Source organism: Hippopotamus amphibius, chromosome 17 (genome assembly GCF_030028045.1).
Source record: "Hippopotamus amphibius kiboko isolate mHipAmp2 chromosome 17, mHipAmp2.hap2, whole genome shotgun sequence".
Classification (NCBI taxonomy): domain Eukaryota; kingdom Metazoa; phylum Chordata; class Mammalia; order Artiodactyla; family Hippopotamidae; genus Hippopotamus; species Hippopotamus amphibius.
This window is the reverse complement of record NC_080202.1, coordinates 36,495,020-36,514,356: the sequence shown is the minus strand read 5'-3', so window position 1 is coordinate 36,514,356 and position 19,337 is coordinate 36,495,020. Positions and strand designations below refer to the sequence as shown.

At 39.2% G+C, this 19,337-nt stretch overlaps 1 protein-coding gene across 4 annotated transcripts in view; it reads right to left on the bottom strand.

Moving 5' to 3' along the window:
- Nucleotides 1-1,488: 1,488 nt before the first annotated feature.
- The window catches only part of ZNF652 (zinc finger protein 652), a 57,619-nt gene continuing 39,770 nt past the window's right edge, over nt 1,489-19,337 (bottom strand). For all 4 annotated transcript variants that reach the window (XM_057714639.1, XM_057714641.1, XM_057714638.1 and 1 more), the window contains 4 exons: nt 19,073-19,220; nt 18,606-18,721; nt 17,995-18,139; nt 1,489-10,742 (listed from right to left, as the gene is read on the bottom strand). In XM_057714639.1, the coding sequence (XP_057570622.1) occupies nt 10,231-10,742; nt 17,995-18,139; nt 18,606-18,721; nt 19,073-19,220 (921 nt within the window). In that variant the 3' untranslated portion in view covers nt 1,489-10,230. The remainder of the gene's footprint in view (nt 10,743-17,994; nt 18,140-18,605; nt 18,722-19,072; nt 19,221-19,337) is intronic.

Genomic DNA, 19,337 nt, shown 5'->3' with positions numbered 1-19,337 from the left:
TCATTAATATTACCATTTGCAATGGAGACCTTGAAATTGCAATAAAGTAGTTCTAGCTACCTTGGTACCGGCAGTGGGTTAGAGGCCCCATGAGATAGGACTGCAGTGTGTCCAAGATTTGATCTGTCTCCACTGCAGGGCACTGGAATGAGTGATGGCTAATCTGTGCAGGGACCTTCAGAGTTTGGACCCAGTCAGAAATAGAAACACATATGACTTAAGATGTTGGAAGATCCAGTTAAAACAACTTGATTCTATATGAAATTGAATTCAGGCTGCCGTTGGAATAAAATAATACACATATACACTGCTTTAGAAAAAGAGTCTTCAGGCAGGTAGGACTTAGTGGGTCTTAAAATTAATTTAGTAGTTCACGATCAGCATTTAAAAAATAGAATAGAAAATATCAAAGTGCAGCACCAATACATTCTTCTTGGATTTCTAATTCACTTGTGTTAAATAATCTCATAGATATGTATACTGGATAACCAAGTAATGAGAAAATACATTTCTTACTATGTGTCACAGCGAAAGCTTGAAAGCCACTGATTTAGTACTGGGGTAGGGAGAGTATCTACTTCTCCTTTATATTCATGGGAAAAGTGTGTTAACATCAGTATCTAGTTAAGAGTTACATGATGATAGAGAATAAGAATGGTTAACTCTATGACTTGGGCAGTTTTGTTCCACTCTAAGAGGTTTTAAACAAATGGAAACTTGAACAAGATTTCCTTTCTATATGCTTAACTCCCTCACTGGAATCCTGAGGCCGAATGAAACAGTGGCTCCTGAGCTGGAAAGGCTCAACATAAAATAGTTGATCCTCCAGTGGCGACAGTAACAGCTCTGACGGCAAGCCTCACGTGTGGAAGATCACATGTGGGAGATCATGTGTCACAGATCACGTGTCGGATAATTATATATTTGCTGTCAGGTTTCCTCCACTGGAACACGGGCTCCATGAGAGCTGGGACTGTGTCTTGTTCATGTGTGAACCCCCAGTGGCCAGATCAGTGCCCAATACACGTTAGACACTCCATAAACATTTGTGGAGTAAACAAATGAGTGCATGAATGAATGGGAATAGGGGTAGGAAGAGGAGCCTCATCCAAGTACCACATTTATTTATATATAATCACTGCTTTTCACTGAATGTACTTTGTAAGCACTTTCCTGGCTTCTTTTTCTTCAAACTGATTCAGAGCCCAATCATGATCCTTTTCTCCTAATACTGTTTCCTAGGATATGTTGAGATTATTGCTCAGCTAGACAGAGTAGTGTTACTGAAACCAATCAGCACTGAGCCAGCAGCACAGAAAAAAGAGAACTAATCACTCTAACTTTGGCCAGCAGCCTTGAAAACATGTTACCCTTCATAAAAAGGTCAGCAGGGTTTGTGGGCTGCGCAGCCTATTACAAGGACAGTCACCTGAGGATAAGGAAGAAGTGAAGTGAAGAAAGACACAATGGATATGGCTACTTTTTTTTTTTTTTTTTTTACTGTGAATATTAGCATTAGGTTGGTTACCGTACACATCCAAAGGCCCAGCATCTCAGAAATATCATGAAGTGGCACACCTTGTACCAGAGTCTCATAAGAATAAAATAGACAATGCTACATCAAGTGGTTAAAAATACACAAAAAAGTAGTTTTAACAGTCTATAAATTTCTTATACTTAAAATCATGATTGAGTTGAAATAAAAAAAGTGCATTTCAATTGCTAAAAAAATAATATTGGTATAGTTAACACAAGGGGGGAAAATCAGTACACTGAGGGATCTGACAGGATGCTGGAATACAGAGGACTCAGGGAAGCTGGGCAAGTTTGGAGATTCAGGAGGGAAGCTTGGTTCCCCCTCACTACGGTTCCCTGGGGCCAAGCAGCTCTCCTCTCCCCAGTATCTTTCCCATCTTACGAGATCCTGTCCTATTACCTGTCACCTCCCCAACTGAAATACTCCTCTAAACTTCTTTGCAGCATGAGAGGTACCTGCCTTACATGAGTCCAACTTGACCTTCAATTGTGTCCTCACAGAGGTAGGAGAGGGACACTGCCCTCTTCTGGACGTGACACAAGTACCCCAGCCACATGGCCTTAATCCTTATGACCTAGCAGGCAGAACAGGGACCGAGCAGCTTCTGTTTTGTCAAACTCCTTTGGACAAATAAATGTTCAACATTCAACAAGCTTTGTAAACCTAACGCTGAACAATTCCTGGCAAGCAAACTGGGTTTTTTCTTTAAGAAATGAGGAAAAGTGCAAGTGATCTCAGTACTGTTGGGGAAAACAAAAATAAAGACAAACAAGTTACACCTGGCCCCGTTACCTAACCCGATCACAGCTTCAGTTTTGTTTTTCGTCAAGTGTTGGAGTTACAAGTGGACGCCTATATCTACCTGTACTGCTCAGGGTCAAACTTGGCTGGGGAAAAAGGGCCAGGCAGATACCTGTTCGGAAGGCCATTCCAGGTGCAAATGGCTCCCAGCTCCACAGGCTAAATAGTTAGGGTCTCGTGTTTCCTCTTAGTTGATTACTGACCTGCTTCTTGTAAGGAAGATGCTGCTATGAGCACAGACAAAACTTGCGGTCAGAGATGAGGGTTAGGAGCCCTAAGACAAGTAACTGACACAGAGGGCACACAAACTGAATTCTAACTGGGAGGAGTGGCTGCTGCAGGGGACCTCCCCCGAGTCACGACGCAGGGCTGACCCCCGAGGACGTGGTCCCTGCTGTAACAGACATCCGCTTGGAGCAGAGAAGGTAAAAAGCATTTCCTCATTCATACTCCGGAGTTACCCCTGCCGCTCTTGTCCTTCTAACAGATGTAATAGCCCTGTGCTGGGGGTGGGATTTGGGAGAAGTGAGGAGGGTGGCCTTCCTGCTCTGCATTTAGCACACAACAGATCTCCCATGGGAAGGTTCTGGCTTTCAATCTTGGGCACCATTATGTAAAAAGGCCTGACCCACAAGGACCTCTGACCCACACATCGACCTTTGTTTCCATCATGAAGGCTGAGCACTTAGCAATAAGGGAAAATGTCTTAAAAACCAAGATCTATAAATAAATATTGAGCCACGAGAGAATATTCTATAAGAGACTTAAAAGCGGGATCTTTCTTTAGAGGGTGAGAATAAAGAAGCTAAAGTATTTTGTTGCTCCCTTGTGGACAAAGCCAGTACTGCTGGTGGGGCAGAACCATACTGTCCAGGTCAAGAAAAGAGGAAAGTGCATATTCAAACTCATGGAAGATTGAGAAGAATTCATCTGATTTTTAGAAGCTGCATATATATGGTTGGGAATACAACTTTAGCAGTAAACACCAAAACTATGCCACACAGTTTTTTGTTTTTTTGTTTTTTTTTACTTTTGGAAAAAGTCTAATGAGTTGAATAATCAAGCATAGAAAAGATATTTCTAGGACAGGTTAGAGAGTCTAAAAGAATAAAGTATTTCCCACCAAATTCTGAATGCAATTAAACGCAACCTCAAGTCCTATGCAGAATGTGAGTTGGGGTCTCTGGCCTTGTGATCACACGGTCCCTTTTCACCTGTAAGACAGGTAAGAAGGAAGCTGTGCTTGTTCAGAGGAGCTGGATATTTAGAAACAGCTTGCTTCTTTGGCACATCCGCTATAGAGACAGGCTCTTTGGTTGATCAAAACCAACAATATAAGTACCAGATTTCCTTCCAAAGGTAAGCAAAATTTAGCTCCTACCCCTTCTTGCCCCATCCCCCAAACCATTTTCAAGTAATTTGTAACGTCCCTGGCCTCACCAGGGAAGCTCAAATAGTGTGAAACTAGAAAGCGGAGGAGATACTTCTCAGGGGCAAAGGCCCTTTGATACTTGTGCCAAAGTCTCCATACGGAGACATGAAACAAGCCAACAGTCTGTCTCAGGGATGTGGCTCCTCAGGTCTGAGCCCTGCCCGTTGCTCCCACTGCCGTACTGCCTGAGAGTCCCAGGAGAAAAGCCACAGATTCAAAGTGGTTACTTTAGGTAGCCAGGTACTACCTAAAAGAGGCAACCTTCTAAGTCAATAATGGGGACTATCAAGGCATATTAAAGCAAAAAGATTTAAAACAAGAAGTTCTTGTTACTTATCTCTGTAGAAACCTACTTTCTGCATTTTGTGAGCGAGGGTTCCCATCCCGAACAGCCCGAGGAGCCTGCGGGAGTCTGAATTTCCTCACTGTCAAACACGCGCCTCACACTTACATGGCCCCGCCAGTAACCTGCTGTCGCCAGAGAAAGGAGCAAGAATCTATTAACAGCTGCCGTCCTAGACTCCCACTTCACGTGGTTATTAGCTAGTCTTGAAAACCTGAGTATCAGTATTATTAACTTTAAGGAAAGAGGCATGACATTTTAAGTCAGAAAGCAAAGATGTTGACTCAGGCCAAAATACTCAACTCAATAGCTTCCATTCACTTAAAAAAAAAAAAAAGCAATCTAACGTCCTCATTTTAAAGAGTTCTATTTGTTTTCAGTTTTGGAGAAGAACTGAAAGGGAGCAAGCGATCTGCACGCAGCACAAGCTGCAGTTTGACCGTGGAAGATGAGCCAATTGCTAAAATGTTTTATCAGTAAGGTGCTCATATCACATGGAGAACACACTGACACCTCCTTTTTATTACATCCTTCATATATTACGTATCAACAATATTTTAAAAATTAATTAGATGAGAACAAGCAGAAGAGAAAGTAACTGGAAGTTTTTGAGGGACATAAGGATGAGACAGGCAGATCAAAAATCAGTAAAGGACTTTTGATAAACCCAGAGAGCAATTTTAAGTTAATTTGACTAAAATAAAATTATGGGTACAACCTTGCAAAATGTTTCTGGAAGAGAGCATATAGGAATAAGGCCCAGCAAGAGCAGCATTCAAGATGCCTTAATCAGAAAGGGGAGGCATTCGGGAAGACTAAGATGAGAAATAGATGTTCAGAAGAGATACTCGGTGACCTTTAATTTGAAAGGACATCTAGTTTCTGGTGAAAGAAAAGAACATGAGGAGTAAGATAAGGATAAAAACTTTCATCATTAGAGATGTAATATGTGAAGAAATAAGATAAATAAAAGTTTAAAATGTAATCTAAAAGTGACATGGGGGAACAAAACAGAAATATAAAAGATTCACATCCAAGGTTTTAGCTAGTTTGTGGAGACAAATCAATTGGAATTAGGGTGAGTTCCAATACTCATGGAGGATAAAATACTCAGAGGTAGGATTTAGATCAGGAAAAGAATGTTCCAGGATGCTGGCTTTTTGAAGGCACTCAAGAACAGAGTGAGAGGGACTGAAGCTGCAGTGAGATACTAGACGATTAGAGAGATTACGACAGATTATGCTCACTAATCTGTCATAAGGAAATAAAAACAACTCCAGGAGCAATATGACAATACATATATTATCAAGTTAATACACAGAATCTAACAAGGTAGAAATCCACTTTGTAAGTAGTTTCTTACAACAATATAGCTTCCACTTCGGGAATAAGAAAGAGAAGTTTGTTTTCTGGATATGCAATTCTGCAAAATAGTTTAATGAAGAATTTGATAAATGGTAAATTACCCAGTTCTTTAAACAAATTTACTGAAGCTAAAGCTTCAAAGTTGGGACAACCAAGGAATTTGATTTTCCTTTGAATCTTGCAAAACCTATCCTCTAAGACAAAAAGATCTGATCACAAAGTCTATAAAAAGTCTAGAGAGTATAAAAGTACAGAACTATTAAAGTAGATATATTGATGGCAACTTTATGGCTTCCATAGAAAGTGTAGAGAGGATCTCTGGTTTGCTTTATCGAGGTAGTGTCCAGGGTTGGAAGGTCATTGTCATTTGTTATAAACGCTACAGATGACAGAAGCAGGTTAGCTAGGGTGTTTAAAAATGCCAGTATCCCTAATGGCTAATGACCTTTCATTCCTGAAAAAAGTGATCTTTTGGGAAATTTCCTATCTTGGTTTAGGCAAAGGAAAATTAAAACCCGATATTTACTTGCTCAATTTTATAGTCTTTAGAATTCCAAGTGAGTTGATTTTTGTAATGGGAGATAGCTGACAAAATCCTTAAGTGTGACTTATTCCTTGTTCATCAGATACTTCCATACGGTCTGGAACAGCACCAACATGCTCATCACGTGGCTCAGCAACGTAATAACAGCTGTCTCTTCTACACAGTAGCTCAAATAGGAGGGTTTCTCTAACTTTAGTTTTCTGTTCTTGCTCTCTCTTTTTTTAAACATTAAAACACCACCTACCATTCTGTGTTTCACTGAAATCTTCAAGATGTGGTGTGTGTGTGTGTGTGTATATATATATATGCACATCTGCAATGGATTTCTATTTCTGCTTGATTTTCTTAAAATTTAAAACTTCCAGTGAAATAAAAATTAAGCTAAACAAGCATATCCATTCAACAAATATAAAAACTGAAAAAAATTTCAAGAAGTAGGAAATTAAAAGTTTACAAACATCTCTTCAGAGTATTTTGCCTTCAGTTAGTATACAAGGGACAATCAAATTATAGGGAGAGTTCTAACCACAATGAAAAAGTACTTCCAACCAATGTAGTTTTAAAAAAGATGGTACAGGGGCTTCCTAGGTGGTGCAGTGGTTAAGAATCCGCCTGCCAATGCAGAGGTCACGGGTTCGATCCCAGCTCCAGGAAGATCCCATATGCTGCAGAGCAACTAAGCCCGCGTGCCAAAAAAAAAAAGATGGTACAACTATGGTAATGTCCACACTCAGTCATTAGTTTAGAACAGTTAATGTAAATGGTAGACTGTAAAAGTATATGTAACTGATTTGTAAAGGTTACTTTGAACTACTGTAGTAAAGTTTTATGCAGAGACTTTCCTGCTTGCTAAAAATAAGATTCAAATCACAAATATACATGGAAAGGAAGCCACATGCTTTTAAACTGTTCATCTTATTTTCTTCATTCAAATGTAAAAATTCTAACTCAGTATGTGCCTGCCCCACTCAATTTGAGAAAGCAACAAGCAGCCTTTCATTAAGGCTATGGAAGAGTTTATATTTGAATGATAAATCTATGAGAAAAGAATAGAAAAAAGCAAAAAAAATAAAAAATAAAAAGCAATATCAACTCAAGCTGGGAATTTTCAAGTAAGTCTTAACCCTAGCAAGGATACAAGCCTTTGAAGACAGTAAAATTAAGTCATGAGAAACAGCCTCAATTTGATATCTAAATAATGCTAAAATGTGGCCTTTGTTGTCTTTAAAATTTAAGTACAGATAAGGGCTGAGAACTCAAACTCCTCCATAGCTCTTTTTTTCATCAACAGATAACAAGTAGGTAATAAGTTCTGAAGAAGTCACAGGGTGCTGTACTATAGGTGGGAGGGAACACACCATATCATGCAACTTTTATCTTAGTAAAGGACCTTGATCAAATTTTTAACCCTGAGTTTGAGTCTTAAGCATGTTAAACCTGATGCACATATATGTTTAAGGCTTAATCCAGCAGTTCTTCTATTCAGAAGCATTAATGTTATGAATATTCTTAATGCATTTCTTCAGGCATATGTAATATGACACTGATTAGGAGTCATTGTATTCTGAGCAGTTTTCCGGAAGACCACAAACCCCGAATCCGGGAAAGTATACTTATTTAGGGAAAAAAAATTGGAACTTTCCAGACTGCTGCACAATATATTTCACTAAGAACTGTACTGTGTGCCAATGCTGATTTTTTTAACAGATGATCTTTTTTTGCTTCTGTTAAGGGTGGTGGTGATTATTTGCTTAATATTGGTTTTCCTATGTAGTAGATATTTTCTTATGGCTATATTCACTTGAATGAAAAATCAAATATGACTACCTGAATTATAGTACACCTCATAAAATGGTCAATTCAATGGTCTCAAGTCTAGAATTCAGAACTGCTGCCCAATACTGTAAATTTATTTAGAACAAAATAAGATATAACCAATTAACTAAGCTGCAATTTACATCTTAAAAATCATTTTAATATTACAAGCTTGGACATTAAATAATGGTATGTCCACACAAAGGTGTATACCCACAAACTTGTCATGGAATGCCAAGGAGATTGTGGAAGTCTTGGGAGGCAAGTCACTAAAGATATAACAGCCATAAATAAAGAATTAACTTTTCTTATTGGTTTGGGTACTTGAATATTCAAAGAATGTATACAAATATTTAAAACAACATTCCTTAGAAATTACATCCAAAAACAGGAAGAAAAGTATGTCTTGAGATACTTTTCTGCCTCATTCCCAAATTTTCCTATGCTCATTACAGAAGGCAAAGGCAATAATCAGAAGGAAAAAATCTGGAAGTATTAAGCCAAAAAGCTAACAGAGAATGTGATATTTTAAAAATAGGGACTTAACCTCAATGGAAAGAGTTCCAGTTTTTCCTACCACAAAGCTAATCAGCCGGAAAAGTGCTGTAAGTATATCTGCACACTTAATATTAAAAATAAAAAATAAATAAAAGTAAGGGTTCTGATTCAGGCAAAGATTTGAAAGCTTGAGGAAAGAAAAATGAAGAAATTTCAAGATTGAAAAACTGAGAGAGGGAGGGAGAGAAAAAGAAAGTAGACCTTGCTTTGAAATTCAGTTCACTGAGATGAAAAGTTAAAAAATTTTTAGCTATACTGAGTCCAGATAAATGTGACCAGTTAAATATAAGAAATGTATTAGCCCTTCTGTTCAGCCTTTCTTATAATGAGCTCCTGATTGATCATGCTCTTTAGAAGTTACCCAAACTCTTTCAAACCTGCCCTAAATTAGAGATGCGGCTCTCCTTATCACCAAGAAGGCTGCCACCACATAATTACTTGCAGAAGACAGGGCAGTAAAACGTTTTCTCTCTCTCACCACAATTTAAACTGTGTTAGAATAGCTCAAAGTTGTGACTGTATCCATTGATAGAAGAGATATTTTAAAAAGTCATAACCAATTTGTGTTCTTACCCAAATTTCTTAGCCACTATCAGCAACATCACGTTTGTGATTTTAGTGTACTGTTTTCTCTTTTCATGACAATCCTAGAAAAATAAAGCAACCTCAAAACGAGCAGTGTATTAGGAGACTTCAATTTGTCATCCCACAAAGGTTGAACCTGAACACGGTTCTGAGGGAAGTGAGACATGACTGAGATGAAACAGCCTCCCCCACTTCCTCCTCTTGATGGTGAACAGCTTTATGCAGATGTTCAAAACAGCCCAGCTTCAGGTGACTTCCCTGGAAAAGGCTCAGCCTTCTGCAAATCATTCCATTTAACACACTAACTGAACCAAATGAAATATGGAGGACAGAGCATGTCCATGAGCTTAACAGACCCCCGAGTTTAAGCAGAAATTAAGAAACTACCAAGAACTTACACCAAGTTCTGAAAGCAAAACCTCATTTTTGCAGTAACCTGGTCTGGAGACCCTCTCAGATACATCTAGTCTCTGAAGCACCTTTGAGTTGTACGGATGTAAGAATAACTTTGAACTATAGAAGTTATATGCATCTTTAAGAATCACATTTTGATGATTATAAAATTTTTTTTCTATTTTACAACATGGGTCCAGCTACACTGAAAAAATTACACCGCTTATTGAAATACATTTCATTTTAGAAACAGACTACTAAAGAAGTCTATACAAAAACTCTAAAATAATTTCTGTAGTAAAATAAAGAGTGCATTAGGAGAGCTACACAAAGAAGAAAATTTCTGTCTTTCTCTATAATGCTTGATATACTGTGAAACATGGCCAGCTCAACTCTGAAGCCAGCACCAAAAGCTGAAAAGAATTTGTTACGATACACAGTGATACAATTAATGCTCTGGATTAATCTCACAGCCTTCCCGATTAGTACAAAGGAAACCAGGCCTGTCCCCTCTTTGAGGAGAAGTCCAGGATATAAAAGCAAGCATACCTCATCAGCTGATATGAAATTATAAAATTCCACAAGTCTGAGTATCTGAAATTTATAAAAGTCACCAGAAAATGCAAGCAAATTGGGCTTTAGTTCGGTGGTTCCCTGGTTTAGATGACAGTTCCCTCCGTGAGCTCAGTCTTTCTTCTTGTTCACTCCCTCGGATGTGCTGATTCACCAAGACAATGACAGAGGTCTTGGTGGAGGCTGAGGAGAGTCTGACAGCTACAGAAACGCTCACCAACCCCCTCTCTGCAAACTCACACGGGGCACGTAACGCGTGGAGAACACACTTAAGGAGACGGCTGTTAGTGATGCTGTGCTGCACTGGTCTTCTCTGCCAGGTGCCGCAGAAAGGTGTCCTCCCCCTGGCCTCTGTTATTTAAAGGCTCGCTCTTAAAGAGAGCTGGAGGCGGGGGGAGGTGAGGGACTGGGGGGATAGGAAGGTGGTGTGGGTGGTGAGGGTGCGCGTGGATGTGCAGGTGTGAGAAGGGGTGGGGGATGGGCCGAGGGGGCAGGGTGCCGACAGGGTTCATACTGATGGGAGGGGCGGGGGTCGTGGGGGTGTTCACCACAGAAGGAACTGGGGTGGCTGGGGAGGTTGTGAGTGGGATCTGGACAGCAGGCGGCACGTTCACGGGGCTGGTCACCCGAAAGCACTTCTCCTTGTGGGCCTTAAGCATGTTGGAGAAGCGGAACCGCTGGCCGCACACATCACACGGATAGGGCTTCTCGCCTGTGTGAGTTCTGCGGTGCCTCTTCATGTTGGGGCGGCTGGTGAAGCTTTTGCCACAGATTTCACAGATAAAGGGTTTCTCTCCTGAGATGAACACAGACACAAAAACATGATTAACATACTAGGCGGTAAGTATGTGCTCCAGCTATTCCTCATATTAAAAAAGGAGGTTACCACTCCTCTCCCTTACGGCATATCATGTTCTAATAGTCCTAAAAGAGTCCCCCCAAGTTGGGACTTAACAAAAAAGAGCAGATACAACTAAAACTTACATACAACCTACCACCTAGACTTGGTTAAAAGAAAAAAAAAAGGCAACTACAGTAGTGATCTTCCACATCCTACAGGAAGAAGCATTCAAGGGAGCCAAGCCCACAGATGAATCTCTGCCTCTAAGCATCAGCGAGCTGATCTGTAAGCAATTTCTGACATTCCAACCCAAAGGAGGACTTTGCTGAAAATGTCCTGTGGAGTAAATAAGTCTCCTCATATCGACTCGAACGTAATCCCTAGAGTGTGGCTTACTTTTGGTATTTGGGGAAATACGGGACTGACTCACCCTACAGCACGAATGAATTTCGCACCGCAGTGTTTCTCTGCAGGCAGTTCTCCATTACGTGGGACTGTCTGCACATCTGAAGAGCACTTGGTGGTCCTGGCGCCAGACTGCTAAATGCCCCCAAGAAATTCTGATCATCAAGAATGTCCCCACACCATTTCCAAATGCCTGAGGGGGTGGGGAGGGCTGAGAGGCAGGCTACCGTTCTTGGTGGAGAACCACTGGAGCAATGAGCCAGAAAAGAAACAAAACCCTAGGCTCTAAGGGCGCCTAGAGAGGAAATTAGGTTTGGGTTCTAAGGGCTGAATTTTTAAGCTTCCTAACCTTCCTTTGGACTTTCTGCTTAGTTCTGTGCTATGTTTGCCTGTATCTCTCCCCAGGCGACAGGGGAGAAACAAAATGATGTTTGAACATACGTGTCCATGATCACTTCCTCTGGAATGCTGTAGTGTGGTGTGGAGTACCTGTGACCATGTGCTTCAGCAACCACGTGCTCACATTTATCAATTCCTTCACCAGTGTTCAGTATATGTAGCTTGTATCTTTACTGTAGCTCCTGCTACAAGAGTTTGTTCTCACTTCAATTATTATTCCCTTTCTTTCTAACAGGTGTCCTTATCCTGCTCTGTATAAACAACAGCTACTGTGTATGGAGTCTTATTGGAGTGCTTGGCACTGTTCTAATCACTTGACATCTTATTAACCTCTGGTGATCCTCACAGCCTTATGAAGTAGGTATGTTATTCCCTACCAATGAGGAGATTAAGAAACTTGCTGAAGTTTCTACAGCTAGTGGAGAGGCAGGATTTAAATCTCTGCAGTCTGGCTCCAGACACACAAACCACAGCACTTTACACCTCAGTGCTTTGTGCATTCCTGCACACACAAACGAATGTTTTTTCTCACTGTTTCCCTCCACTTTGGGACTTCTTCTAACACTATGAGCAAACACCTCTTTATCCATATTATAGCCCTTATTTCTTCTCTTTGCCTTTGGAAACTGACATCTCCTGTTGCCTCCTCCCATGGAAGCCAGAATTTTCCTCACTTCCCTGAGAGACTGAACTGAACCATCAGGAGGGATCAGTTTTCTCCATAGTTACCAGTACTATTTGCTGACTATAATATGTCTTTTATCTTCCTACCTTTCATTACTCAATCTCTGCCACTGCTAGGCTCTTCACTTTAATTCATATTCATCTTTCTAGATAATTTCTGTGCCCGCTTGTTTTCCTTCTTTTAAATCCATTTCCTCCAATTAAAAACTTCAAATTCTATGTCCAATGGAATTGAATAAATCAACTGTGGTATATCCATCTAATGGAGAGTGCCATTAAAAACAATATTATGAAAGTATAGAAATGTAATTATCAACGTGAAAATCTATATTATTTATAGTCTATTAAGTAAAACAGGCAAGTTATAAAAATGTATGCATGGTATTATCCATTTTTAATGAAAAATACATATAGGAAAATATGGAAAGAAATACCCAAATGTTACCAGTGATCATCTCTAGGTAATGGGATTATAAGTGATGTTTTACTTTATTTTTTATGCCTATATGTACTTCCTCTTTTCTAAATTAAACACGATTTACTTGTATAATAAAATTTAAAAGCACACCTGTTTGATAACCTATCAATCCCCCTGACCCCTTCCTCCTTGACTCTCCAGAGTTAATATTCTTTATTCCTAACAGCCATATAGAACCAGAGCCAAAGGACCTAATCTTTGAATTATTAGTCTAATACAAGCAAACATTCTCCACCCAGGTTACTAATCAATTTTAGGTTCACGAGACACTTTACTCACTGGAAGTTTGCTGAATGTATGGACATGTAACTTTCTGTTATGTGTACAAACCTGGGTCCAGTTCTGGATCTCTCTCATCATCTCCCTCTCATCTGTAGTCTTCCAGGCCGTAAGGATTTGCCACAGAAAGACCAAAAACTATTAGAACTGGCCTACCACAAATCTATATATTCAAATTTAAATGGGTTCTTTTAACTACCTAATAATCTTTTATCTATTTCTTGATGTCCTACCAAGTTTTCTACATGTGTTGTTCTAGACATAAACCCACAATCCCACCCAATACGAACTTTCATTATTCATTAGGCCCCATCTCCTCACTGTGCTAATGACTGATGATAAGGTTTCCCTGAAACCTCAAGGTAAGATTACAATGAGGCCAAAACAAGGGAAAATCAAAATGTAACATCTGAAATCAACCACCTGTACCGTCCCACTTCAAGGAAGTGTTAGTAAATGGGTGGCTGGAGGAGGTACTAACACCTAAGTCCATCAAGGTAACTAGAAAGCACATATATCAACACATCTTATGACGTGACCTAACTGCTACATACAGATAAAGCTAACCTAATTGTAAGAAATAGTATTGTAATGAATTTGAAGAATGCATGTTATAAATGATGACAAAATTTGCAGGGAAGATAGAAAAGAGCAAGAATTTGGCTAGTTAGCTGTCTTTTGCACTGTTCAAAGGAACAAGTGATCTGGCCAGTAGACACAAGCTTTTTAGTCTGCTTATAAATATCCTTGAACAGCATCAGAAATCTGTATTATCTATACATCTGGCCTACCATAACATTACAGTTGTTCACCTGGATTACTGCAGTATCCATCTGACTGGTTTCATCATCTCTATTCTTGCTCCCCACCCTCCAATCCACTCTCCACACTGTAGCCAGAGCGAACTTTCAGATAGTTGTGTCACACTCTGCTTAAAACCACTTAAGAACTTCACACTGTCCTTAGAATAAAGCTCAAGCTTTTCTACACGGCTTATTTAGTGACTCGGTACTTGCTTACTGCTCTCCAGTACCATGTCTTATCACACTCCCTGCCTCTCCTTCTCCCCCGATCCATCACACTCTAGCCAACTACACTTAGTTGTACTTACTCTCGTCACCAAACCACTGCTATGCTTTGCCTGTCTATCACCCCCACCTGACTATAAGCTCTGTGAATCTAGGGACTATTGCAGTCTTGTTTGCTACAGCAGTCCCATTTACTGGATTCTTAACTAATATTCATAAAAAATATCAGTTAATTCTAAGACATGCATTTCCCCCCAAATATTAACATCTGTGAAACTGACATATACCCTAACAATTAATGGCATGTCATTCTTTAATTTGCAGCTTTTTCTTAGTGATATGTAAACGAAGTTTGTCTTAAAACTGATGGCTTCTTGGATTCAATGAAGGATGGTACTCACCATTAAGATCATTCAATTACCTTACTTTGCTGTATTTTCCTGTTCCTGACAATCTTGTGATTATAATTTAGCTTCTAATATACATTTTTTAGGCAAAGAATATTCTGACCAAGAACATAAGAGTTCTGAACCACTTGTCACTCAGTCTTTTCACTGTAAATTAGCAATTTTGTTTATATATCATTATGACTATTTAGCACAGATCAATCCCTCTGACCCTCATCTGCTTGGGGACACTGACAAAGTCTGGAAGCTGAGAAACAGACTCTGGGATGGTGCTTTTGCCCTCATGATGTCCTGTGTATCCCACCATTTTATTACTTGCTTCGTTAAATTTGTATCAGAATAACTAAGTATGTGTTTCTGGAGTCAGACTGCCTTGGACAAGTTATTTACTCTTTGAGCCTCATCTGAAAAATGAAGACAATAATAATAATGTTACTGTGATTAGTTAAAAATTCGAGGAAAGTGCTGAGAACAGTATTGGGTGCGTGCCAGACATTCAGTGCATCTCAGTGCTGCTGTCCTCATTATCACTACTGCTGGGCTGTAAGCTCCTCGAGGGCAAAAACCAGGTCTTAATTCATCCTGTATCCCTAGGCCCTTAGCACTGTGCCTGGTACAAAGAGAATCAGCAATTATTCTATGTTGAATTCACCCTGTGTCCACACCATCCCAGGAAACCCTGCCTGAGGGCTGGTCAGCTTCCTTAGATAAGATCTGCCTCATTTCTCTTTAATTGCAAAGGAACGGCCCAATCAATGTCAGTTCCTGCAATGGCCTTAATCCCCACCAAAACATTCGCTAAATGTGGTTTCATCCAGCCTTAAAAAGAGCTATCCCTTTTCTTCTTTAAAAGCTAACCCTTTTTGGATCCTTTCAGGTACTATCGTCATCCTTATTTAATACCAAGGAACCAGAGGCCCATAGAGGTTGCATAATTCACCTAAGGTCACACTGCAAGTGAGTGGCAGAGCCAGGTTTGTCCAACTCCACCACCCAGCGCTTTCCCAGTGTGAGCATTACAAACAGTATTAAAAGGCAGATGACAAACCAGGGGAAAGTATTTTAATATTGGTGTTAAACAAGGTCCAGTATATATAAATATACACAAAGAGCTATTATATAAAGAGCTATCATAAACAATAAGAAAAAGCCAAACCCTGCAATGGAAAGATGAATACAGAAAAGGCACAAGCAATTCAGGAAAGAAAACATATCGATACTCAACAAGCATGCGAAAAAAGATGTCCAATCTTACTTAGCAATTAAGTGCAACTTAACACAATAAGAAACCATTTTTCACCTATTAATTCAACAATGATTTTATTTAGCATTGGACAGGGTTGTGAAAATGGGTATTTTCATCCACAGCTGGTAAGAGTGTATGTGGATGGCTATTTTGCAATACATACCACCAAGTCTTAAAAATACACACATCCCTTTACCCTAATAATCCCATTTCTAGGAATTTATCCTAAGAAAATAATCATGGATGTGCCAGCCACATGAAAGTTGTTTCTCACAGTATTATTTGTAACAGTAGAAAAATTGGAAATAGAAATAATCTGAATGTCCAATAGGGAACTGGCTAAATAAAATGGAGATAATATCCTTAACAGGACTGTTGTAAAGGTTATATTGATTAAATGAGATAATGTATATAAAGTACTTAAGATAGTACCTGGCATATATGTGCATAATAAATGATGGCTATTATTACAGCAAATTTATAAGAAGGACTATTACACAACCATTAAAATGATATTACTATTAATGACATAATACAGTAAAATAAAAAGCAGGTTATAATAGAGTGTAAAGACCCAATTTTTGTTTTATTTCTATATACATGAATGTATAAACACTTATGCATAGTACCTATATGTGTATTAAGAAACTACAGAATTAAAAAAATATTCTAAAATGTTAACAGTAGTGAGCTCTCACTGATAAGATTATAGATCATTTCAATTTTCATATTTCCTAATGTACTTTAATAAGTATGTACTACTTTTAAAGAGAAGAATAAACATGTAAGTGAATTTAGGTGGCTGTATTCCTTTAGAAGAAACAGGAAACGTTCAGTTTGCCTATTTGGTCAAAGAAGAATACTTAACATAAAGTTTTATTCAACATATATGTTAATTACGAAATGTACACTTCTGTTTCATACTATGGACATTTAAGGGCCTGAAGAGGGAAAGAAGGACAAAGGGGAAAGACGAAAGAGTAAGAAACACAGAAGGAGAAGGAGAGAGGGAGGACCTGGGAGGAAGAAGTGCAGGGAGACAGGCAGAGAAGAGGAGGTGAGTGCAGAGGCAGAGGCTTAAACAGTAGAGGTTCCTTCCAATCTTGCGACAAACATTTACTGGGCAGCTACTATGTGCCAAGCATTGTGTGTGAATCTGACACAGCTTCTGCCTTCAAAAAACTTATTTTCTGTCTAGTTCCATAGTTTTCTGCTGAATTAACAAAAAATTGCACCTTGAAAGTGACTCAGAACTAAGGGCCTATCCAAGAGCTACCAGATTTGAAGAGGAGAATTTGTTAAATACTTTGATATACCCTGCCATCCACTTAGGCTTCAATGTTATCACTATCTTTTGAGATGTAATTTACTTAAAACTCCTCTAGTGACTCTTCCTCTAGCTTATTCCTTAAAATCTGAAGCACTCTTCCCTGAATCGGAAAGAAGCCCCACCAGGCACATATTTTTCTTTGGACTTAATAGAGAAATGGGAACTAAAGAGGCCCAGCCATGGGCAGAATTTCTGCACCACTAGTTACACAGGCTAAGCAAGATAATCTCTTGTGGTTCTTTCTAGCTCTGCTACCCTGTAGACTAACAAAACCTAGAATCCTGTGATTCAATTTTATTTAGGAACTTGAAAAATGTTTCATATTATTCAGTTTGTGTAAAGACAATTCCAGGGTCAAGATGAAACGGAGATACAATGCCCCAGTGTGTACAGGGGGCTATTATTCTAACCAGCTCCCTGGACGCTGTGTGATCAAATGCTTACAGGACTCAAATCTACGCTATGAAGCATATACCCCTGAAAACACAACATAATTAAAATATTACTTAACCTCATTTGATGGATGTGTTCGTGAAAAGTAGTGAAGTTTGGTGAATAAAATTCAAACTTCAAGAATATTGAGAGGGTATTCTATTAAAAACAATGTCCTGCATTTTTTAAAGACTCAGAACCCTTTCCTTAGGAAAATAACATATACACATACACAAAACAAGTTTCATACAATTTCAGGAGATACTGTGCCCCAAATAAAGAGTCCATCATCTTGAAAGAACCCATAGTTAAAAGGCACTAACAATCTCTTTTTAAATAAATTACAAAAGCCTAATTTTTAAGTATTATAAATTTGTATTTTTATATATCAGGTTTATTTAAAGCGGAATTTGCACTTAGAATGCACACTTGTGGTTTAGAATTTTAAGTAAACAGACTCACGGGTGATCATTAACAAGTGCTTGAGACATATCTATACCTCTCCCAAGAAATTCTTACCAGTGTGTGTTTTCATGTGTTCGTCGAAGTACTGCTTCATGTTGAAATCCTTGCCACACCACTGGCACATGAACTGTTTGTGCCCAATGTGGATGCTCATGTGGGAGCGTAGCTGGTACTTGTACTGAAACCTTTCGTCACAGTTCTGCATTGGACACAGTGGAGATTTTTGAATGCCAAGCATAGTAGCTTTACTTGCGCCCACCCTACATAGCCTGAGATTAGATTTATTTTTCATACTCAAAATAGAACCTGCTTGTGTCAACTATTTGGCTCTGCTATATTTCTGCAGCTGAGTTATTAATAAAAGGGACATTTTCTCAAATAATTATCACTGAAGTATATCCAACTTCTCTGAATTACTGAGAAAAGTAAAATGACTCATCATATGTTATTCCCAAATTTAACCTAATCTAAAAGGGTTAACACTGTGTTAAAAATGACTGCTCTCTACCCAGCAGTGAGATAACACGCGTCGCTCAGAGCACAGGTCTGACGGTCCTCTGGAAATGCAGCCTTGTTCCTTGCACGAGGCACACCTCTCCCACTGCTCACCACGTGTACACAAGCCAGCCCCCATGCCTGGGCCTGGTGGGTAGCGTGTGCCTTACCTCGCATCTGAAGGGCTTCTCTCCAGAGTGCTGCAAGGAGTGTACCTTGAGTGACATACTGCGTTTGAATGACTTTCCACAGGTTTCACAGGTAAATGGCATGTCTTTCGTGTGTGCTGCAACACAGAATGCACTTATACTCAAAATCAGTCCACCAAAAGGCTCAAAGAGATATGTCCTACTTTAAGGTGGTCATGCCATCTTAATTTACTATGCTCTAATCTGTGAGGCTTTCATGGCAAAGTTCTGAAGGAAAAAATAACAATGCTGAAAAGAAACCTGGGTATGGAAGACTCTACCATCCAATCTGGTGATGCTTACTGAAGACATGTTGTATTTAGTTTCAACAAGTCAAAACTGATTAAAGTAAGGTAGTTCCTCACATCCTGCCCAATCCTTAGCATAAAACACACCAAAGAACAAGGGAAAATTATAGGTGTGAGAGAAAAGCAGCAGAGAAAACTTACCAACCATGTGTTTCCGTACATGAGCCATGGTATAGAATTTCTTCTCACAGATTTCACAGGAAAATTTCTTTTCTGCATATCCGTGGACAATCTTGATATGTTCATGAAGGGACCAGAGTTTCTTGAATGATTTATTACAGGAAACACACTGAGCAGGATAAATAGAAATAATCTTTATATATAGGGGCTTCCAGAAAGCCACACCTGCTGACTGGCAGCTGAAATGAGTGTGCTTTATTATTTATTTATTTTTTTGGCCAAGCTC